Genomic DNA, 22,629 nt, shown 5'->3' on the forward strand with positions numbered 1-22,629 from the left:
TTCTAGAATTGGATTCCGACCCCGATATCAAAAAGTCAACCCCCGGTCAAACTTTCCAAAAATTCAACTTTCGGCAATTCAAGCCAAATTCTACTACAGACCTCCAAATAATTTTTCGGACACGCTCCTAAGTCCAAAATTACCATACGGAGCTATTGAAATTATCAAAACTCCATTACGGGGTCGTTTACATATAAGTCGACATTCGATCACTATTTTAACTTAAGCTTTAAACATTGGAACTAAGTGTTCCAATTCATTCCAAAACCTCACCGGACCTGAACCATTTACCCCGGCAATTCACACAATAACTGTAAAGTACAATTTGAGCAGTAAAGGGGGAAGAAAGGTTGTAATACTTAAAACGATCGGTCGGGTCGTTACAGGGGTTAGGCTAGATACTTACTAGGTACGCATTGATTTACGTACCCATGCTGTATTTCTGCACTAAATGTGCAGCATCTGACAGGTTCATTTGGTGGTCATTTGAGCGCATAGGTGCAACTGCTGAGGGGACTTTATGGTGAGCTGCATTCCATGCTACGATTCGCATCACACAGAGTTTCCATCATAATTATTTACTTTATCCTGTCTATCTTGTATTCTAGACAGAGGTTGTATTGTTATTATATTTTCTAATAGATGCTCATGCACTTGTGACACCGGATTTTGGGGTGTTCTAGAATTTGTTTATGGTTTGCTTTACATTGACATACTTTTACTTTATATTTTATTTAAATTGTACGTATCTACGATTTTTAATGCATTGATCTCTTTATCTAATAAGATTCATGATTTCAAAAATAATAAAATGAATAATTAAGTTGGTAGTTCACTGTTGGTTTGTCTAACGGCGATGTTGGACGCCATCACGACCTATTGTGGATTTTAGGTCGTGACAAATAGAGTACTCGGTACATTAAATTAGTGAATCGCTAACCGGACTAAAAGAGGAGTTTGGTTGCTCCTTATTCTATCCATCTCATCTTATGTACCTTAATTTATTAAGTTTACCGTATAAATTTAAAAATGTAAAGAAAATTTTACAATATTATCAATAAACTAAAACCACGTGTAACGTGCTCAAAACTACCCATTAAAATTGCGGTGCCCTAAATATTATAATGTTATCGCAATGTCTTTAATATTATGATTAAAAAAAAGTATGAATTACGCAATATTGATTTCCATTAATTGAGGAATCCCATTGATAGCTGGCAAAACATTACAAGTCCATAGTTTTAAGTGGAAGCAAAATGACAAAATAACATTTAAATTCTCCCAAACATACGGAACCTCTAAACTGACAAGACCCCAACTATAAACAAAAAACAATATACAAAAAGATGAAAGTACAACATGAGGACCCCGGTGTAGATTAGGGCTCACCGCACTCAGCTGAAGAGAGGGTATACCCCTATCCCGAATTTGTGCTACCTTTTAGGGCATCACCTGCATCTATTAAAGATGTAGCATCCTTACCAAAAAAATGTTAGTGCATATAAAATAGTACCAGTATGAAAGATAAAATACCTTTACATGAAATGAAATGTCAACATAAGGATAGAAAGCATGAAGAAGGAGTAAATCAATAGAAACATACGACAACGAGTTATAATATACTCCCTGCGTTTCAATTTAGGCGCAAATATATTGTGTGACTATAAATCATTATATAAAGGTAAATTATTTCCAAATAAGGAAAGGGATCATTCTTTTTGGCATGGACTAAAAAGGAAATAAGTTCAAATAAATTGAAACGGAGGGAGTAAGAAGAGAATGCACATGATTAAAACTTTTCAAATAAACATTATCGCTTTATTTAGGAGATCATTAGTTAACGACATAGGGACGTATAACCACCAAGTGCACGGCATGGCGTCCGATCTCGACCCGGTCTGCTAAAAGTCATCTCACCACAAGTTGTAATGACTCAGCCGGTCGTTTTGTGTATTGTAGTCATATTCCCTCATTTATCGCTTCTTGTATGTTCATTTATGTTTATGTGACTTGCCGGGATACTTGATTTGGTTTCGGGACACTTAGTCCCAAGGTTGAAAGCTTAAGTTGGAAGAATTGACCGGGGTTTGACTTTTGTGTAGACGACTCCGGAATGGAGTTTTGATGGTTCTAATAGCTTCATATTATAATTTTGGACTTAGGAGTATGTCTGGATATTGATTTGGAGGTCCGTAGGTCATTTTGGCTTGAATTGGTGAAAGTTGGAAAGTGAAGGTTTGGAAGGTTGAGAAGTTTGACCGAGAGTTGAATTTATTGATACTGGGCTCGAATTTTGATTCCATGAGTTAGAATAGGTACGTTGTGTCATTTATAATTTGGGTGCAAAATTTGAGGTCAATCGAAGTTGGTTTGATGTGATTCGGCATTGGTTTTAGAAGTTGGAAGTTCATTAGTTTCAATAGGCTTGAACCGGGGTACAATTTATGAATTTAACATTGTTTGACGTGATTTGAGGTTTCGACTAAATTCTTATTTTGTTTTAGGATGTGTTGGTATGTTTGAATGGGGCCTCGGGGGTGTTTCAGATTGAAATCGGGTTGAGTTTTGGACTTAAGGAATTTTTGGCTGACTACAGTTTTAGTGTAACCGCACATGCGAGGTTTTGGCCGCAGGTGCGGAGCCGCAGAAGTGGAGAGTGTGCGCAGGTGAAAGAATTTATGAGACTGACTGGGAGATAAGGTGCGAACGTATTACGCATCTGCAAGTCCACAGAAGCGGGCTAGGGATTGCAGAAGCGGGATAGGCTAGGTTTGTGGAGAAGCGCAGACGCGAGGAAGTTCTATATCCGCGAGCCCGCAGAAGCGAAGCTTTGAACGCAAAAGAAGCGGAGGCCGGTCAGATGTTGGATTTCCGCATGTGCGGTGGATGGACCGCAAAAGTGGTCACGCGGGTGCGATAAGGGTGGACCGCAGGTGCGCTAGATCGAGAGCTTAAGTGGACTTCGCAGAAACGAAGATTTCTCCACAAAAGCGGAATCGCAGGTGTGGCTGCTAAGTCCGCAGATGCGAGATGCCTAGGCAGGAGGATTTAAACGAGGGCTTCGTGTTTTCTCTAATTTTTGGACTTGATGAACTCAGCTAGGGATGATATTTGAGAGGGTTTTCATTATAATTGAAGAGGTAAGTGAATATTCATACTTTTTATTGATAATTATTGTTTATTCATAGATTTTTAAACCTAGATTATGTGTGTTTGAGGCGAAATTTAGAGATTTTTAGACTATGTATTGCAGAGTAAGATTTGGGGATTGAAGGTCGATTTGTGATTGAAATTGAATAATTTTTGGCATGGTTGGACTTGTTATTAAATGGGTGTCCGAATTTTATAATTTTATCGAATTTCGAGGTGTGGGCCATGATTGATTTTTTGATTTTGGTTAAAGATCTTAACTTTATCGTATAGAATCTATTCCTATAGCTTGTATTGATTATACTAGGTTGTTGGTGAGTAGATTCGATTCGCTAGGAGGTCGATTCGCGAGGCAAGGGCTTGTTGGAGTAGTGAGTTGTGCACTTTGAGGTAAGTAACATTTTTAAACTTAGAGTTGAGGGTATCTATCTCTGGAAAACGTGTTATTTGTGTTATGTTGGGGTGACGCGCATGCTAGGTGACGGGCGTGTGGGTGTCCGCCATGATAATTATGATCCGGTTGATTCTTTTGTACTATGTTGTTATCAAGTCTTGTTCTATCCATGAAATCCTTACTTGTTACAGTAACTGGACTGTTATTCATGTTAGAAATCATGTTTAGTCTATGTGCTTATTCGGTTGAGACCTAATGAGGTTCATTCTGATAATTTGAGTTATGTGCTTTAACTGCAATTATGTACTCAGTCATGATTCTTCATTTGCATATCATATCTCAGTCTCGGTTATCAATCATTGTTACATCACATGTTATTATTGTTTGGGCTGAGTGGTACGAGATTTGTGAGCCCTTGAGCCTTGAGAGATTGATGACTGAGGTGGACCCTGAGAGTAGGATTATGAGTATTATTATGGATCGGAGTCTGACACTCCAGCAGTGAGCGCAGGCATAGTGATATCTACATGTGCTTTGGTGAGGGTATTTATTCCAGGCACCGGTACACTGCTGAGTGATTGTGTGTGTGATGAGTGGGAATTGAGGTAGACAGATTGAGTACTCTGAGAGTGTGAGTACCTGGGAATATCATTGTGATACCTTATATTTGGCATGCATATTTAACATGGCATAGAGATGTATCATTCCCCATGATAGCTATATTTGACATGTTATTATTAGTGTTGGTCTTTAATTGTGAAATTGAAAACATGTCTAAATTTCTGTACCATGAATTAGTTAAAAAATTGAAGTTTCTCTGAGTTATTTACTATCATTGTCATTATCTTACATGTGTTGTCATTATATTGGTTCTGACTATATTCTCTATCCTTTTATTTTATTCAGTATTGTTCTATTACTCATGCAGTTGTACTAGAGTTTTGGTTTATGTTGATACTTAGTAATACTCATGTACTCGTTGACGCTAGATTTTGGGATGGTTGTAGTAGCATTTCAATTATTTGTATCATATGTTTATGAGTTTTTCCGTTGTTTTATTTATTAAAATGTGTTTTATTCAAATGGTTAGTTATTATGTGGTTGTCGGCTTGTCTAGCAAGTGTGTTAGGTATCACACGACAGGTTGGAATTTTGATTCGTGACACAAGTCGTATTGATTTACGTAAATTTGGTAGAAATACATCCATCCCAATTAAGGGACATAGTACATCATAGTACGAAGGGACTTATTCCCAATCGTCTTCCTACACGGGCAACTGTAGTTTCGGGTATAGGCCTTTACGGCCGATACCTTCTCGGTAATATAATAATACTCTCAAAAATATTTCTTTATAGCCATTCATAAAATCTTACTTTTCCTTGACACTTTTGTACATACATCATAATTTTCATTCTTAGCACAAGCGGCCACATATCATATCCATCAGTTCATTCCATTCATGTGTATTGGGTTATCGAAAGTCATAAAAATGTATTTAAAACATTGGAAAGTCATACCTACCAACACATGAGTACATGAAAGCTTAAAACACTTAGAAATATTTGCAAAGATGAAAGCATAACAATTGCAAATTTTAACATGAATCGAGGCCATAAGCATTTGGTAATTCAATTATGTGAAGCAATTTAGAACAAAGGAAATAGGAACTTGAACAAAATATGCTTGGAGTTTATAAGGAGTTCATGAAATCCAATTCTATGGGAAGAGCTTAGCCAAACATACCTTAATTAGGCCTCCTTAGGGTTTATACTATATTCCACTACTCGTACTTCAATTTACACCACAAAATTCAATTGAACAAACATTAGTGAGGGTTTCTATATTTTTAAGTCATTTAAACATTTTATCAAATATCTCGATGGCACAACCCTCTACCACCTTAGTAACAGTGTTTTCTCATCCTTCACACCCCTTTCATGACCACATTCATACTCATAGCCACCCTTGGGTAGTATATGACATTCAACAATACATGTATGGTCACCCATACTATATCCAATTAGGGGTGGAAAAACTAACCCAAATCTATTTTATCCGCCGAAATTTTAATGGGTTTGGGTGAGAACAATTTTAAAAATGAGTTATTTCGGGCTATCCCAAGTTAACCCATCAAGAATCATCATCCCAGATGGACACAGGATGATGCTCAACCTTGACCTATGAAAATGTTCTATCTTGGAGTTCTACTTTGACCCATGTTATAGCTTCGGGGTGTGTTTGGTATGAAAGATTTTCTAATTTTTTCATATTTGGAAAGTAATTTCCTTATGAACTCGATTTTTCTCCAATTGGAGGAAAATATTTTCCCTATTAAGAGAAGAAAAAATATTTTTCAAAACTCTTTTTCAACTTTCCTCGTCCCCACCAACTCACTCCCACCCACTCCCACCCACTCCCACCTCAAGAATCATCAGCCCAGATGGACACAGGATGATGCCCAACCTTGGAGTTCTACTTTGACCCATGTTATAGCTTCGGGGTGTATTTGGTATGAAAGATTTTCTAATTTTTTCATGTTTGGAAAGTAATTTGCTTGTGAACTCGATTTTTCTCCAATTGGAGGAAACTATTTCCCTATTAAGAGAAGAAACACATTATCACAATAGAGAAAATAACAAATAAAATTTATATCAATAAAATAAATGACGGGTACTGAGCTATTTTTTTAGGTATCTCAGTATAATTCACAATATATCATGATTTGAGTCAAAGCAGATTATTTGTGAATATATTTTTAATTTTTTAAAACATATTGGGTTTTGATTTGTTTAAAAGTTGACAAAATTATAAAGATTTGGATCAAGTTGAGCGAGTTGGGTACAACATATTGTTTAGCAATTTTCTTGATCTACTTAATCGGTCAAGGAAGTTTTTCTGATGGTATGCCTCTAGGAATCTCTTGTACTTTCAATTCTGTTAAGTAAAAACAATGAAATTGAACTACATATGGTAGAAAATTGTGTGAATCAAACCCATCTAGACCAAACCCATCTTGATCCAAATGAACTTTGGACAAGTTTGGACATTAGCCCATTTATTTACTCAACTCATCTTTGACCCATCCAACTTCAGCTCAAACAGCCTATTTGTCACCCCTACATCCAACCAACAACTACATAAAAAAGTACCTTCTCCCTATTCTCCAGAATACCCAAACTCAAGGTTGAGAGCTTATGGCTTCCAATCATCATTCCATAGACTCCAATGTTCAATTTTCTATCTAAAATTTTCATTATTGAAAGTTACAAAAGAACTTGGGATGAAATCTTATCTTGATAGAAGAAGATCTAGTAAATGGCGCCTTAAAATTCCAAGGATTGAGCTAAAACTCTTGAAGTATAGAAGTGTTGAAGCTCCTCCTTCTCTCTCAAGGATAGTTATTCCCCTCAAAATAGTGAAATTCTTCTTTCTAAAACAATTTCTAAGGCTCTTATTAAAAATAGAATCGGTTAAGAGATTTTTTTTAAAAGCCCCTCTGAAACAGATCTGCAATCGCAAAAAGAACCACATATTGCTTCTACGGTTAGCAAAAAGGACCGCAAAATGATCCTCCAAATTCTTGAAATGTACTAATCGAATATACGACTATTCTACGATCGGCACTTTTCATATTAGACTGCAGATTTTCCTTCAAAAATTTCTCGGGTGGCCCGACCATTTTCGCGACGAATTTGCGTTCCGCTAAACTGATATGTGATCCGCATAATTCACCGCGAAAAACCCCCAAAAACGACACCCTTTTAACCCATTCTGCAACGATTTTGCGGTATGGTCTGCATAATCAACCGTGGGATCATCCTCTCAAGCTAGTTCTTCTCACCGCTGACCACTTTGCGACACATTGTGCGATATACATTTCGCTGTGAACTTTTTATCCTTCAACCCTACGCCGAACATTTTAACTTACTCTTGGCACTATAAAGCCTAAGATCTTGGGAGATTTTTATGAGACCCTACTCTTCATCGCTTAAAATCATTCATCCTCACATGAGGGTTAGAGTCCGCCACAAACATCGAGCACGACTTAGATAATACATAAGCTCAGCGGTGCTCAATGCTTACTCTATACTTTTATTTCATATGCAACTTAACATATTTACATTCAGATAAATTGCTAAACGGGTAGCAACCTGCAAACATGGATACGTTTTACTGCTAATTTAGCCATTTAGTTTTGAAATAAGCATTTAACATGGCTTGCTTATGACTAGGTGATCCTTCCAAATCCAAGGATTAATTGACATATGAATTTTCTATTACGTAACTCAACCACCGGCTTTGATTAATTACAAAAACACACATGATTATGGGTGTGTTTGGTATGAAAGAAAAATATTTTTCGGAAAATATTTTCCAATTTTTTCATGTTTGATTGGCTTAAATATTTTGTAAAATATTTTTCTCATGAATTCATTTTACTCTAATTGAAGGAAAATATTTTCCCTATCAATAGAAGCAAAATATTTTCCAAAACTCTTTTTCTACCCTCCCCACCCTATTCACCATCCCCACCAATCCACCCCACACTCCACCCCTATTAATAGTACTTTTTTTTTATGTTATAGATTTTTAAAAAAAATTACATATTTCAACAAATGAGTATTTTATTTTTATGATATAAAAAAAATCATTTTAAAAAAAAAAATACTTTAACGTAGAAAAAATATTTTCTGTCAAAATGAATATTTTCTTTTCATGATGTAAAAAAAATATTTTTATTTATTTTAATAAAATAATTACTTTATTTTCATAAAGTAAGAGTACTTTCTTTTTCACTAAAAAAAAATACTTCCTTTACAATTATGGATCATAAATTTCAAAATTGTTTTAAATAAAAAAGTAAAGCATCACATTAGTTCATTTTTGTCTGAAATTTTAAAAGAATAATTAAATTATTAGAGAAAACATAGTCTTCAAAACGTTGGGTATTTAGGGGAAGGAGACCAAGAAAATATGGAGATTTGGGAAAAGTGGTAAGGAGAGTAACATCAAAAAATATTTTCTACTCTCTAACCAACTACTAAAAAGTATTTTCCAGAAAAACAAATTCACTCACCAACCAAATCCAACCAAACAAGTGATAAAACCCCTCATTTTTCATGAAAACATTTTTCACTAAACACACCCTACGTAAACAAACGGTTTAAATGCAAATCTCCAAACAATGTTCAGATACTACTTATTTGGCGAATTAATCCGCTCGGCAACATGAGTTCCATCCAAATTGTACAACATTCAAAATTAAAAACCGCAAATTAGTGAAAGAATTTACATGAACGAGTTAGGTAAAAACCTCTAGCATTCACACACTCCGAAACAGGAGTACAATTTACATACTAAAGCTTAATACTAGGGAAAAGGGAAGGAGGATATATCGCATATTAAATAAGGTAGGCAGGGAATTTTCTATGTCACCGACTAGAAGTAATTAAACTAAACAGGAATGACAATTTTCTTCAAGCTGCTTGACGCTGATTACGTGCCTTCTCCTTCTCTTTGACTTCACTTCCTTGATTAGTATCATACTCTATTTTCATCAGCAATTTAACATCAGAGGACATATTAAGAGCAAGAAGACTAATATAGAACATAAACCATTTAAGTTTAAGTAATTTACCAGGGGCTTTTCCATGGGTTATCTTTTCCTCATCCTCTTTGTTTCCTCCATAGATGCCTCCAAAACCTTCTTCATCAGATCTCGTCGCATATCCATCTCCAAAGCTGCTCGACATTGTGTCCCTTCAATCCAATAAATACGAATTACACTCTTAGTAATGTCCAAACACTCGAATAGAGATCCAAAAAAAAAGGGAAAAAACACAAAGGGCATGACTTGTCCGCACCACAGATAAAGGCACATCTAGAGTCATAAAACATGGATCAAAAAATTTCACTACCACATATACACTTTCTTAGAGAAGTTTCAATAGTAGTACTAGTACATAGTATTTTTCATGTGTATCGCAATCCTTTTATTCTTTTATAAACTTCTTGGAAGGGAAGCCTTCTTGACATAACCGGAAAAGTTGTTAGTCACGTGATCTGGTCACATGTTCAAGCCGTGAAAACATCCTAAAATGTAGGGTAAGGCTACGTGGTCCGGCAGTTACGAGGTTAGTGCACCGGACTCTGCCGTTTATAAACTTCTTGTCTAATCAAAAACAGAAAGAAAGGAAAAGGGATGGAGTACAAATTAAGGCAGAGAATGATTGTTCCTAGAAAATACTAGGTACATCTGCTTCTAGCCCGCTACAAGCAGGGCAGTTTTACTGAAAAAGAAAAACACAAGGAAACTTACGCAGCTTTGTGCTCTGCTTCGTCTGCAGGTTTCTTAGTTTGATCCATCTTGTTGCTGTTGTCTGGTTGTCCAGCCGAGGTTACGACTTGTCTGAATCTGATTTCAGAGGACTTTCGACCAATATGGTAAGGCAAAGGGTTTGAGAATACAGCCGGTGGTTGTGCTCTAATTGTGGCTAATCTTATTGCGTTGATCATCTTCAAGCTCGATTCTTTGATAATTCGATTTATATTATAGCAGTTTAGAAGTGTGTATAAAAGGGGACGAAAATGATGATGAAATGGTGATCTGTTTCAACAGAACAGAGAGTGAATTTTGTCCTGGTCTTGCTCTGGACATGAACTCTAAGGTTTGTCGTAGCTTCCCACGTATGGTTTGTTTTTGACAAGTGTGTCCGCTCGAATTATTTACAAGTGGCCACCTAAGTTTATTTCTTTGTATTGCATGACACGTATAGACTCATAGTTTCAGATTTAATAGTTTACTTCATCCTTGTTTTTTTCAAGATTAAGATACTGTAATAGATAAAATACTTTATTTTCAAGATTCAAATTAATAGGACTTAAGTAATTTCAATAAATAGTTAAATGGCGTGCTCATTTAAAAGATCATTTAAAGCCTTAATAATGAAAATTCTTTGGATTAAAAATAATCATAATATTAAAATTTCTACATCCCTATCCTTGAGAAAACATTGAAAATCCACCTTTAAATGGGATGTAGTCTAGCTTGAGTTGCTGTCAATATTCTAGATATATATCGTTGAATTTGCCTCTGTTTATGCTTCTTTTATAATTGTACATCAGTGATTACCATTAATCCGTTATCGTCCAGCGGTTAGGATATCTGGCTTTCACCCAGGAGACCCGGGTTCGATTCCCGGTAACGGAAATTCATTTTTCTTTCGTCATAAAAATGACAGAAACATATCTCCGGTGGCGATTCCCTCTCTCGCTTGCCTTTTTGATTTTTTTCCCCTTTTTGGCTTGAACCACCCTTTTCCATTTGATCTCCCAGACATAAAAAGGGACTAGTTTGGCCTTTTTTGTAGTTTGATAATCAAGTTCTCTACTATTTCTCTAAATACTAAATACACCTTAGATGAGCGTAGCAGCCATGTCAGCTCATTAAGGAAAGTAAATTATTTCCTACCATAAATTTGTCCCTTCCATTCGAGAAGTTCTCTGATCACAGTGGCAAATCCAACCCAGCCAGCTTGCACAGGTTCCTTCTGAAGATGCTAACTACAGAAAGGGGTTAAGAGCTTTGGGTGTGTAGTGCATGGAATGGTAACATTATGCTGACCCAGAAGGTAATTCTAATAAAATGAAATAAAAGAAAATGGTGCTAGGAAAAACACATGGAACATAGTCCTCATCAATTTAAGATAAATAATCTGCAAATATGATAAAGATTTACAGAATGCTGCCAATGTTACCATTAGGTACTTCAATGCACAACTATGTGCTCCTAAACCATAAATTTGCAAAATTAGATTAACTTAATCAACATTGTGCAGCTCCCAAAAACATCTAATTTCTGCAAATAAAGCAGGCTGATGAGTCAATTTATCAGCTGTTGAGCGTAGAAAGCATGCCTCCAGTTGCAGTTGGAATAACAACTTCCCAACCAGGTCCTTTAAGAGGAAGGGCATTTACACTTGATTCAGGGCTAACATCTTCACTTGGAGGGCCAGCAAGTAAATCACTTCGATCTAAAACCCTCTGTAGATCCTCATCACTAATATCTGTCTGCACCAACTTGTCCTCTTCGCTATCTTCATCTCTCAAAAGCGCCAACAAGTCCTCTTCCTGATACACAAGAATCACTATTAGCAAAAATCACCAGCTACTTTCTTCTACTTCACTACCAAAGATTATCCAATCCATTTCATTATCACAGGATTAATAACGTGTAAGAAAAATGACGTTTACATGGACAACAAAATGCTTTTCACTGGAACTACGGTAGCATAACTAATTGGCACACCAAGCTACGACTGTTTTTTCCCGCTGAATCAAAGAATGAAAAATCATTCACACCAATGTAGGCAATGTTATAAAAACGTACACTATTTAAAGGATGTCAAATTCAATTACAACCAGAGAAAACAACTCACTGCTACACATAAAAGAAAAGGAGCATCTTGCAGGGGTAAGAAACACAAACCTCCATGATATCTGTAGTAGGCTTATTTCTTTCTTGCTTAAACTGTCCTTTTCCAATCACTACATGCTCAAGCTTCAACTTGCTGAAAGCTCTTTTGAGGATTCGACCCTAAAGCGCACATTTACCTCATTAGAAAAGAGTATAAAGAGCTGCTAAGATGTAGTTTTAGAAACAGACTGAATAGTACCTCCACCGAGAGAGCAGTTGCAAGCCTATAAACATGAACAGGTTTTGTCTGACCTATTCTATGACACCTATCCATAGCCTGTAGATCCATTTGGGGATTCTGAAAACAGAAGTGCAAATTACTGATTGATCTAACTGGCCATCCAAATAGTAAGTAAAAGAACAGAATATGAATGAAAGAAATATGTGGAAACGTTGCTTCTGAAGTGAGAAGGATTCAAGCACAGCATATCAATGAAGTGATCCTATATGAAGAGGCAAGGCAACATGCAGTAAGAGCTTGTGATAACTTTGTTTCAAACGAACTCCACTTAAGTGGCATATCACCACACTGTGTCGTATCAAATAAGATGATCAAGTGGATCGTAAATCCAGTAGTTTCCTAACCACCCCACCCCCAAACATAAGGCGAGCGATTATACAAGCTTGATACTTAAACTTGCTTCTTCATGCTGAAATCATACCATTTTCTGGAAGTGGTCCCATTATGCATGTGTTTTCAGTTTAGTAATATCATGATATCGTATAACAATTACACTTCAATCCCAAACTAGTAAGGTTCGGCTATATAAATCCTCAAATATACATTCCACTCCATGATTCTAACACTCGATGATTAAGGATTGTCTAGATCTCATACTTACCTCTTCACTGACATACAATTTCTAACAAACTAAAAAGATTCCAGCCAAGCACGAGACCTAATGTAAGGTACCAAAAATGACTAAATATTAATCCTAATTAATTGTTACTGCCTACATTAGAACTTCCATTGTGTTCTGACTTTCACTAAGTCCACATGAATTTCGAGAGGTTCCCTCCATGAGATTTTATGTCTAGCTCATTCATTTTTTATATCTTCAGAAAATATGGTGTCATCAAGTGGCCAGTGCACTTGAAAGTCAATATAGAATATGACCAAACCATCTAGGTGAACTACTCTCATTTTTCCCCTTAACAATGAGAGTATTTCTATGACTCACTCAGCATTATTAGTCTTACAACCATCCTATCGAAGTTATCTTTCACTTAATTAGGTATATCTCTGTCAGCTACCACATAAGAATATTCATGCAGCACTCATCTATTTCAGCTATCCTATTTAATTCGACATGTTACATCTAAGTCTATCATGCTTTTCTCCTGAAAATTTCAGCCTAAAAAACTGGATTGTCTGCATTAGGCATCGCAATCTCATCTAATCTCAACTCAATTTAATTCTTCTTACGCTAGCAGATCTTACAGCACACATGTTCTTACTTATACTTATCCTAAGACCTTACTCTCTAGAGTGTCATTGGTAATAACGTTATTCTTTATCCTAAACAAAACGATTCAGCAGTGCCTGTAAAATTGCATGTTACATACTTACATCACCTTAATTGTTAGTATTGATAAACTGTCATCTAGCCACATAAAAGGATGGAAACAAAGGATATCAGAAGAGGCACAGGAAGGTACCCAGTCACTGTCATATAAAATGCAGGTGTCTGCAGCAGTAAGATTAATGCCAAGGCCACCAGCTCTAGTGCTCAGAAGAAATATCCTGCAGTCACTGTTAACATCATTGAACTCCTTGATCTGTTCAGAGAAACAAGCGATTATAATCAGATTTTTTACTTAATAAAAAAAGAGTATAATCAGGTCAACTTAATCAAAAGCTTCCAGATAACCTAGTTTTTTAATGCTCCCTCCTAGCCAATTTACTTAACCAGTTCAAATATTATTATTTGTTATCATGACGAAGTCCTTTTTTTTAGATTAGTATTATCAATTTGAATCATATCGATGAAAAACCATGCCACTTTAGGACAAAGGATTTAAAAGTGAGATCAAGTAAATTGCAAGGCGGGGAGCGGTTTACATACAATAAAGAAGAAAGAAGTAACTTTCAGTCCAAAAAGAATACATAACCAACGCATCCATGAACCTCACTGATTCTGCCGAATGCAAATACTTGAATGGGAAATCTACACGGTATGCCTACTGGAAACACTAGTTACCACCATATATAATTAAAATATTTATTTTACTCTGTATACTTACTTTATAAATTTATTTTGCCCTGTATACCTATTGTATTCCAAAATAAAATATTATGTATTTTAAAGTAGAATATTGTGATATGTTTTAGATATTGTATTCCAAATTAGAATACTATAGTATGGTTGGTTTGAATATTGTATTCCAAATTTAAAAATTGTGGAATGTTTGGTGTGAATATTGTATTCTAAATTAGAAAATTTTGGTATGTTTGGTTTGGATACTGTATTCCAAATTGAAATAATATAGTATGTTTGGTTTGAATATTGTATTCCAAATTAAAAAATTTGGAATGTTTGATTTGAATACTGTATTCTAAATTAGAAAATTGTGGATACTGTAGTATGTTTGGTTTGAATAATGTATTCTAAATTAAAAAATTATGATATTTTAGTTTGGATATTGTATTCCAAATTAGAGTGTTGCAGTATGTTTAGTTTGAATATTGTATTCCAAATTAGAATATTGTGGTAACTATTTGGTTTAAATAATGTATTCCAAATTAGAATATTATAGTATATTTCAGAAGATGTAGGAAGATTTAGAGGTATATTTTAATACTTTTGAGATATTTGATGTAATTTTAAAACTTAGGTATATTATGAAAGTGGGTCTTACAAATGGGTGTACCATGAAACTTTCCCTACTCGAATTCAACATCCAATAACAAGATCTGAAGTCAGGACGTAGGCAGAAACCTATATGATAAGACTGACCAGTAATAGTACTATATCATCAGGTTTCTTCCTCAGCCGCAATGAAGTTCTATACACAAGTAGCGTTCTGGAGAACCAGAAGATAATAGACAGACGTTCAGGAATCATTGTGTAGCCAATGTTCTCATATTATTGCAACTAGCAGTTAAAGAGCCCAAGATTCATAAAACAATTGACATCATCAATGAGCAGCGAAAATGATACGAGGCACAAAAGGAAGCTAATAAACAACATACTCAATCTCCATAACAATCGAAGTACCAATCACCTGTCTTTTTCTTTCATCCAATTTCACGCTGCCATCAATTCTACAAACATCAAAGCCCTTTTCACTAAAATAGTAATCCATTATGTCAAGTACTTTAGTCCACTGAGAGAATATCAGCACCTGTACGGACAAAAAGTAAAAAATAATAGAAAAAGTTTCAGCAAGGTAGGGCACACAGAAAAGCAAAATGAAGCGCTGGACAACACATACTTTGTGCTTGCGAGCAAACAGTTCTGACAAAAGCCTGTCCAGTAAGCGGAACTTTCCACATTGCCCAACTATTTGTTCTACAGGTGGATAACAAACTGCCAACGAAATGACAAAATGTAAAGCCATTGTCAACACACCTCATCACAAATAATCAGTTCAAAAAACCATATGCCACATACAAGAACCGTCAAATGCAGACTCCAAGAGGTCAGGATGATTGCAATTTTTGCGAAGTTGAATCATCAAATTAGTGAGATATTTAAAACCATGCCCTGCACATTCAGAAAATGAACTTTAATACTGCAAACCCTGAAATGTCATGAAGATATCCACCCATGTAGAAAATGGTAATAAAAAGAAATTGCTTCACAGTATAACCCACAAGATGAATGCATTCAAGCTAAACAACAGACGCCATAATCAAGCTAGACAGGATAGATTTTATTTATGTATAATCATAACTAAATTCGAGTACAATCAATATCTGCTTGCCAGTTGAGAAAACATTTGAAGTTCTATACAAACAAATATATTAAATTTACCATTGACAATCTAACTTCCCTTTTAAAAACAAAGTATTTGTCAGAGAATGGAACCTTGGATCCATCAACGCTTCAGTAGCAATTAAGAGAGCAAAAATTGGTTAAGAAAGTGCAACTGTCGGATAGAGGATATGGAACTGAAATCTTAAATCAAATGAGAAAAAAAGACACTTATTTCTGTCAGAAGTAGATACTTAAGATATTTATACAAGTATGCTAATTACCGCGGGACACGTTCTCATGCAAATAACCCTCCAATGTCCTGTTAATTAGATGGTCCTGGAACTTTTTCTGGTGCTCAGTCATGGTAGCATATAAAATTATCTCTTTCTTTCGGGGAAGCATTTGTTCAACATCTACTTTCAATCTCCGAAGGAGAAAAGGACGTAAAATTGCATGGAGTTTCGTAACAACCTGCAATTACGACAGTCGTAATCAAATATCAGCTACAATAAAATGGAAAAGAAATGGCAATACTATTGAACAACAATCATACTTGTGCCCTCCTTTTCTCTTCCATTTCTTCCTTTTGGGATTCATTTCCGCACTTCCCAGCTAGGTCAAACCTGATATACAAATAGAAACCAGGTTATCGTTTCATACTAAATTCTTTACACCACCATTTGAGGAGAAGAGTGAGTTAAGTGTTCCAAATGATACTGTGAACTAGGATAAGGGAAGTGCACCACATTCTCCGCTACGAACTCTGATAAGAACCAGTACAATTACCTAGATATTTGTGACTAGTCTACCCCTAAGTTGCTCGGACTCTTCGATTTTGGTGCCGTCCCGGTCCCGATACGAGTTAACAGGGACGGGAGCGGGATATGTCCCGGATTCGGTCAAATGACTTCGGACACTTTGACAGTAGTCCATCGACAAATTTGGGAGAGAAATTGAGATTTTGATTTCTCAAAATCAAAAATAAAACAGATTTAGGAGAATGAAAGAATAATGTCCATCTTAGAGAATGAAAGATTGAATTCTACTCATGTAAGTGTTTCACAGAATATCTCTCAAAATTTACAATATTTTATAGTTCTATTTTTTATTAGCCGAATCCCCGCACCCATATCCATATCCGGATCTGCACCCTCGAATCTTAAAATTTAGATTTTGCCGAATCCGATACTCGGATCCGTCCCCGTATCGGATACCCGCACCCGAGTCTAAGCAACTTAGGTCTACCCTATGTGTTAGGCATAGAATGGAAACCAATATAGAACCGTCTGCTTCACTTGATCTGCCATTTTTACAATTTGGTTTCACCACATATGTACTGCATTTCTTCTGAAAACTATGGTCAATACATTAACCATCAATACCAATGTGTGGAACTTCAGAATTCAGGGCAGTAATAACCCAGACAAGAGAGCCAAATCATTTGCAGGATGAAGATGAAAACTTTGCTAGCAAGTTAGGCACATTACAAGAAAATAACATGACCAGCATAAATTAAAATTAAGAAACAGTTAGCCGTCAAAACAAGCACTTCAAGAAAAATGGTGAGAATGGCCTAATCAGCTGCTTACCATGACTCAAATTCTTCTAAGGAAGAAAATATATCTGGTAAGATGAAATTTAACAATGACCACAACTCAGCTAAGTTGTTCTGCAGAGGTGTTCCAGTTAATAGAAGCTTGTTTTCAATCGGCAGCAGCTTAAGTTCCCTGAACAGTTTGCACTTCGAGTTCTTTAACCTGTGCCCCTTGGAAAGAACCAATAAACAAAATATCAGCATGAAATACAGACGAATTGCCTTATAAGTTAAGGCATAAACCTGTAGATTAAAAATTAAAACACAGTAGTATAAATATAAGTTCAAGGATAAAGAGTAAACTCTAAATCAGATGTACCTCATCAACCACAAGATACTTCCAATGATAATGCCTCAGGTATTTCTTGGCATCACTCATCGCAATCTCATAAGAAGTAACTACAATGGGAAATTCGGGACCTATGGACCTCGGCATGTGCTTCCTCCTTAACTCATCTCTTTGTTTCTTGTCTCCATGGTAGATGATTGTATTAATTGATGGGACAAACCTATCAAGCACAAGAAAATGATGATTTTTGGCCCTTTAGTTGCAGACTAATAACAGAAGACTGAATACAAAATGACTCACCTGCATCAACTAGACACAAATAGCACTTCTACTAATTGCACAAAATGAGGATAATAATGTACCTTTCTATCTCATTCACCCAATTTGAAAGAGTTGAAAGGGGGGCGATGACCAAATAAGGCCCATCTAACCCATTTCCCTTTAAATGTGCAAGAAAAGCAATAGTTTGAATGGTCTTTCCAAGTCCCATCTGATCAGCTAGAATCCCATTCAACCCATTTTGCCATAATGAAATCAACCACTTGACACCCTTCAGTTGATAAGACTTCAACTTTCCACCAGTCAGCAAGGGCACAAGTTCAGCCTGCTCCTTCTCAACTCTCTCCTCCTCTGTGAGGGTTGAATCCTCAATACAACCACCTTCTTTAGATCTTGAAAGCATGGCAGCAACAGCTCTCTTGGCCTTCTTCTGCATAGACATGTGAAACTGTTTCACAGAATGGAAGAAGGGAAACAACTGACAAGATGCATAGAAACTCACTAGCCCATCCAACAAAAAAGAAACACTAGCTCCAGTAAAGCTCTCAAATTAACTTTGAGCCTCGAAACATCAAAAACTAAAGACTTCTGGAATCAGGCAAGTGATATTCAAAAGCCATACAAAACAATAAGTTTACAATTCTTGCAAGAGAGAAAGGAAAAGTTAAATAGCGATTGAAAGGTAATAATAGAACTCACCCAATCAAAATGTCATGTTCCCAATATCTAAGAATACTCAACTAATTAACTGAGGTTCTTTGCATAATGATACAAAAGATGGGGAAAAACTTTAATATACACCCATTTTCTAAGGAGGACAAGAGAAGGAATACATTATTATAACTTGTGGATGCCTTTCTTTTTGTGCCACGACCCCTCTTCTTGTCTTTACCACTTTCTTCTTCATCTTCCACTCCATTCTGCTAGTGAAAACGCAGAAATGAACTGGGTTAGCAAAGTAGTGACGACTTTTTGCACTCAACAGTCAAGATTCATCATGGAAACAAGGATATACCACTGTGATGTTATCCATCTTCTCCAGCAGGAACTCTGAATAAAGTTGGGTCTGTGTAAGAAGCTCGTCCAACTTACTAAATTGAAGGTCATTCAAGTTGGGGGCCTCTTTGGGCTCATTTACTTCTTCCTCCTTTACCCGTGCTTTCATCAAGTTTTCCTCTTCCTTCGCCATGGATTCAGATAAAAGAGAGACATCCCCATTTTTTGCATCAAGAAATACTTCATCCTCCAATTTGACAGATACCTCCTCTTTGCATGTATCCTTCAAGTTGTGAATACACAGATGTAATGCACAAGTAAAATCTGAATGAAATTTTTCTAAGCATCTCTCCGAGCCAGCAACTGGCATTCGGACAAGGAAACAAAGATATTATTAGTTAGAAGCTTAAGAAAAAACATCTAACATGGAAATCAGCAAAATTAAAGGCCAAATACAATTCCATTTCCAACCCAAACAAATCACATTTACCCTCAAACTGTAACATGTACAAACTTTAAAACTCTATCAACAAGGTGTATACGGATCAAGTACATCAATAAGAAATAATTGGTAAATCGCCAAAGCAGTTGGCACGTGACTCAAAACACATAAACTCAAAGTCTTGCTTTGATTAGTTTTCAAGAATCAATATGTTGTCACTCTCGTCTTATCCAATTACCTAGCTTTTAAAAAAGCATGTTAACAAAACCACATGACATTGGTACTAATGACAAGTAGAGTAAAATATCACACCATACAAATCATTTCTTCATTCTAGTACCTACTGCAGCCATATGACTCTATAACCCACCCATCCACCCCCACCCTGAAAAGAAAGCTAGATTCCTTCAAAATTAGCTTAAAGGGTTGTTTGCCACCCCCCACCCAAAAAACAAAAGAAACTTTATCAGCTTTTACCGATAATCGACAGTAACAACACAATACAATTTTTTCTCATTCCAGTATCTTTTTTTATGACCGAGAAATTTGTCCTAGGCCAACCTTTAGGACCAACTGCATCCTTTGAAACTTAGGGATAATGGGTCTGCCCAACCTTTAGGACCAACTGCATCCTTTGAAGCTTAGGGATAATGGGTCTGCCCCTCTACCCTTCTCCACTTAAATACGACACATAGTTTTTTTTTCTCATTCCAGTATCTTACTTCTACTTCCCCCCTCAAATGGGACTACATTACACGATGAAGACACAACAAAGAGTAATAAGTTTCAAAAGCTTAAAAACTTAACTACTAGTCGCAGTACCTAAAGGTGAAAGCCATCAGCAAGAAGCAACAATTAAAACTAAGCCTCAATCCCAGACTAATCGGGTTCCAATTATATGAATCCTCTATATCCATTCTGCTCTATTTTGGTTCATTTAATTCAAATACTCAGTTATACAAGTAATCAACGAAAATAAAAAAAGCAATATACCTCATCTGCGAGGACGGAAACAGGAGAATCCGTTTTAGTAACGTCCTTCACTCCGTTATCTGCGTCAGCAACCATCTCACTGTCCAAACCCTAAGCTCCTAAAAAACATTTCTTTACCAAATCAGCGAAAAGTTTCATTAAACAAATACTTTAGCAACTCGAACAAACACCTCTTTTTCTATCTCTCGGATAAAAGGAACCAAAATACGAAGACTGAAATCTAACAAAAATATTCAGAAAATAGCGCATAATGACGAAAAAAATTTGGAAAAGAAAAAGGAATATACCTATTCAACTTCGAGTATGAACGTAGAGGAAAATCGGAATGAATGGAAGAGACGAAGAGATTCAAAGAGAATGGGCGGTAATGAAAATGGAGTAGAGTAGGGAATTTTGCAGCAGAATACTGCTCCTATTTGGGGAGTGTGCGCGCGTGGGTGTGGGGTTTAATATTTACTATGTGTTCTTTCCATGCCGTGCAGGAGAGACCAAATGGGCGGGAAATCGATGCTATGAAATTGCCCTGCGAAGTTTGATGTAATATCGAAATTAGGATTGGAGGGCGTCTGTTGCTGAGGCGTTTGAATTGTGTTTCTCCCTGTTGTAGCAATTTTGAGTTGGAATTATTAATTTACTGTGGTTATATGATAAACTAGTGTTATATCTGGGAGGGACAAACTTAAAGAATCTCATAATATTATGATCTAATTATCATAATATTTTAATAAATTTTAGTTGCTATTTTATTTTTAATACAGTGTACAAAAATATAACAAAATTTATATAATTAAAGGATACATATCATATGATAATTAAATAAATAATTTATTTTTATTAAATTAGTAAGTACTTAATACTAAATATTTACTAATGAAACTTTTTATTAACTTGTCAATTGGCATAATATTTTGTCACTATTTTTCTATAATATAACATAGATATATATATTTTCTCACTCTGAAAATATTTTTATTATTTTTTATGTTTAAAATTATTTAATTGTCTAAATTTATCAATATATCTTTTGGGTAATACTTACTTACCTCTTATTTTTATTATTATGTGGCATTTTCAATATAGAATATTGAGTTTTAATTTTATTTTAAATTTTCGATGTTTACTGTGTGGAAGAGCAATTTACTCTTTCTTTTTTTAACAGTTCATATAGCTTTATTTATTTCGTCTTCTTTTTGTTAAAGTAATTCCTATAGCTTTTTTATATCCATGAATGTTTCGATGGATTTTATTTTTGTTGCCATAATTATAGTATTTTATATGATATCTGCATCTTTATAGTAAATTGATGCAACTTTTAATTTAATAAATCCCTAATTTTCCATTTTTCATATTTGTCGGGACAAAAAACTATTTAGCCGGATATGAAACAATTAAAGATCCATAACAAAATTGAATTGAAGATTGCCATATAAGAGTCAAAATTAAATTTTTTTTAAAAAAAACTAAGACTTCCATTGAATGGGATTCCATATAAGTTCTATTTTTTATTTGAAAATCTCCCCATAAATTCACTTTAAGAATGCCAAATGGATTTCTAATAACTTGTCAATTGGCTTAACCACAATATCAATTATATATGGTAACTTTCTTACTTTAATATATATAGAGAGAGAGAAAAATGGAGAGCAAGTGATAAAAATATATTTCAAAGATACATCATATGCTTTCATAAGTTTGGTAAACACCGAGTGTGGATAAACTTTTTTTATGCATATATTCCGAAACATTGATGATGTGGAGGTGCTTATTTGGCACTTTATTTTATGTGGCAACTTGATTCTAAATTTTGGCACCAAGATGATGGATTTACCCTGATAGAAAGAATCAAACGTCGAATGGTCCGAATGAATGCTATATCAGGAGCCGAGTTTACTTCACTTCTGGTGATCTGCCGTCGTAACAGCTATAAAAATAAATATTTGATCTAACTACCTTTTGTCCTTTAATCTATGATCAAATTGATTAAGTCATGTTTGTGTACGGTCAAAACCGATCTGAGTCAGTCGTATGGACTGGTCAAGACTATAATGCTTCGATCAAAGAATATCTGCATGACAAGTTCGGCCAAGGTACGAAG

The 22,629-nt window shown here is 35.5% G+C and overlaps 2 protein-coding genes and 1 non-coding gene across 4 annotated transcripts; 1 reads left to right on the top strand and 2 right to left on the bottom strand.

The window, feature by feature from the left end:
* Positions 1-8,847: 8,847 nt before the first annotated feature.
* On the bottom strand, positions 8,848-10,264 carry LOC107801466 (uncharacterized). The gene is made up of 3 exons (XM_016624797.2): positions 9,865-10,264; positions 9,184-9,305; positions 8,848-9,093 (listed from the first exon to the last, which is right to left on the bottom strand). The coding sequence occupies exons 1-3, from the start codon at positions 10,059-10,061 to the stop codon at positions 9,023-9,025; spliced, it is 390 nt and encodes a 129-aa protein (XP_016480283.2). The 5' UTR covers positions 10,062-10,264; the 3' UTR covers positions 8,848-9,022.
* Positions 10,265-10,683: 419 nt separating this feature from the next.
* TRNAE-UUC (transfer RNA glutamic acid (anticodon UUC)) lies at positions 10,684-10,755 on the top strand. Its single transcript has one exon. It is a non-coding gene; the product is annotated as a tRNA-Glu (tRNA).
* Positions 10,756-11,213: 458 nt separating this feature from the next.
* LOC107801485 (ATP-dependent DNA helicase DDM1-like) lies at positions 11,214-21,008 on the bottom strand. Of its 2 annotated transcripts, none has more exons than XM_016624820.2 (16): positions 20,822-21,008; positions 20,535-20,632; positions 19,119-19,382; positions 18,937-19,023; positions 18,187-18,533; positions 17,855-18,044; positions 17,531-17,706; positions 16,495-16,564; positions 16,223-16,412; positions 15,636-15,728; positions 15,457-15,551; positions 15,247-15,366; positions 13,681-13,800; positions 12,221-12,319; positions 12,034-12,141; positions 11,214-11,675 (listed from the first exon to the last, which is right to left on the bottom strand). In XM_016624820.2, exons 2-16 carry the CDS (start codon positions 20,607-20,609, stop codon positions 11,436-11,438), a joined length of 2,274 nt encoding a protein of 757 aa, XP_016480306.2. In that variant the 5' UTR covers positions 20,610-20,632; positions 20,822-21,008; the 3' UTR covers positions 11,214-11,435. The 2 variants fall into 2 exon arrangements, with proteins under 2 accessions (XP_016480306.2, XP_016480302.2); XM_016624816.2 differs by having other exon boundaries at positions 18,937-19,026; positions 20,822-20,998.
* Between the last annotated feature and the right edge of the window lie 1,621 nt (positions 21,009-22,629).

The sequence above is a fragment of the Nicotiana tabacum genome, chromosome 17 (assembly GCF_000715075.1).
Source record: "Nicotiana tabacum cultivar K326 chromosome 17, ASM71507v2, whole genome shotgun sequence".
Classification (NCBI taxonomy): Eukaryota; Viridiplantae; Streptophyta; class Magnoliopsida; order Solanales; family Solanaceae; genus Nicotiana; species Nicotiana tabacum.

Excerpts from the sequence above, each read along its gene's own strand:
- LOC107801466 (XM_016624797.2), bottom strand. The coding sequence starts at position 10,061 with ATGATCAACGCAATAAGATTAGCCACAATTAGAGCACAACCACCGGCT. Across the intron at positions 9,306-9,864 it reads GAAGCAGAGCACAAAGCTGC|GGACACAATGTCGAGCAGCT; the intron begins GTAAGTTTCCTT and ends ATTGGATTGAAG. Across the intron at positions 9,094-9,183 it reads AACCCATGGAAAAGCCCCTG|AGTATGATACTAATCAAGGA; the intron begins GTAAATTACTTA and ends TGATGAAAATAG.
- LOC107801485 (XM_016624816.2), bottom strand. The coding sequence starts at position 20,609 with ATGGTTGCTGACGCAGATAACGGAGTGAAGGACGTTACTAAAACGGAT. Across the intron at positions 16,565-17,530 it reads TTAGAAGAATTTGAGTCATG|GTTTGACCTAGCTGGGAAGT; the intron begins GTAAGCAGCTGA and ends TTTGTATATCAG. Across the intron at positions 15,367-15,456 it reads TGTTTGCTCGCAAGCACAAA|GTGCTGATATTCTCTCAGTG; the intron begins GTATGTGTTGTC and ends TTGTCCGTACAG.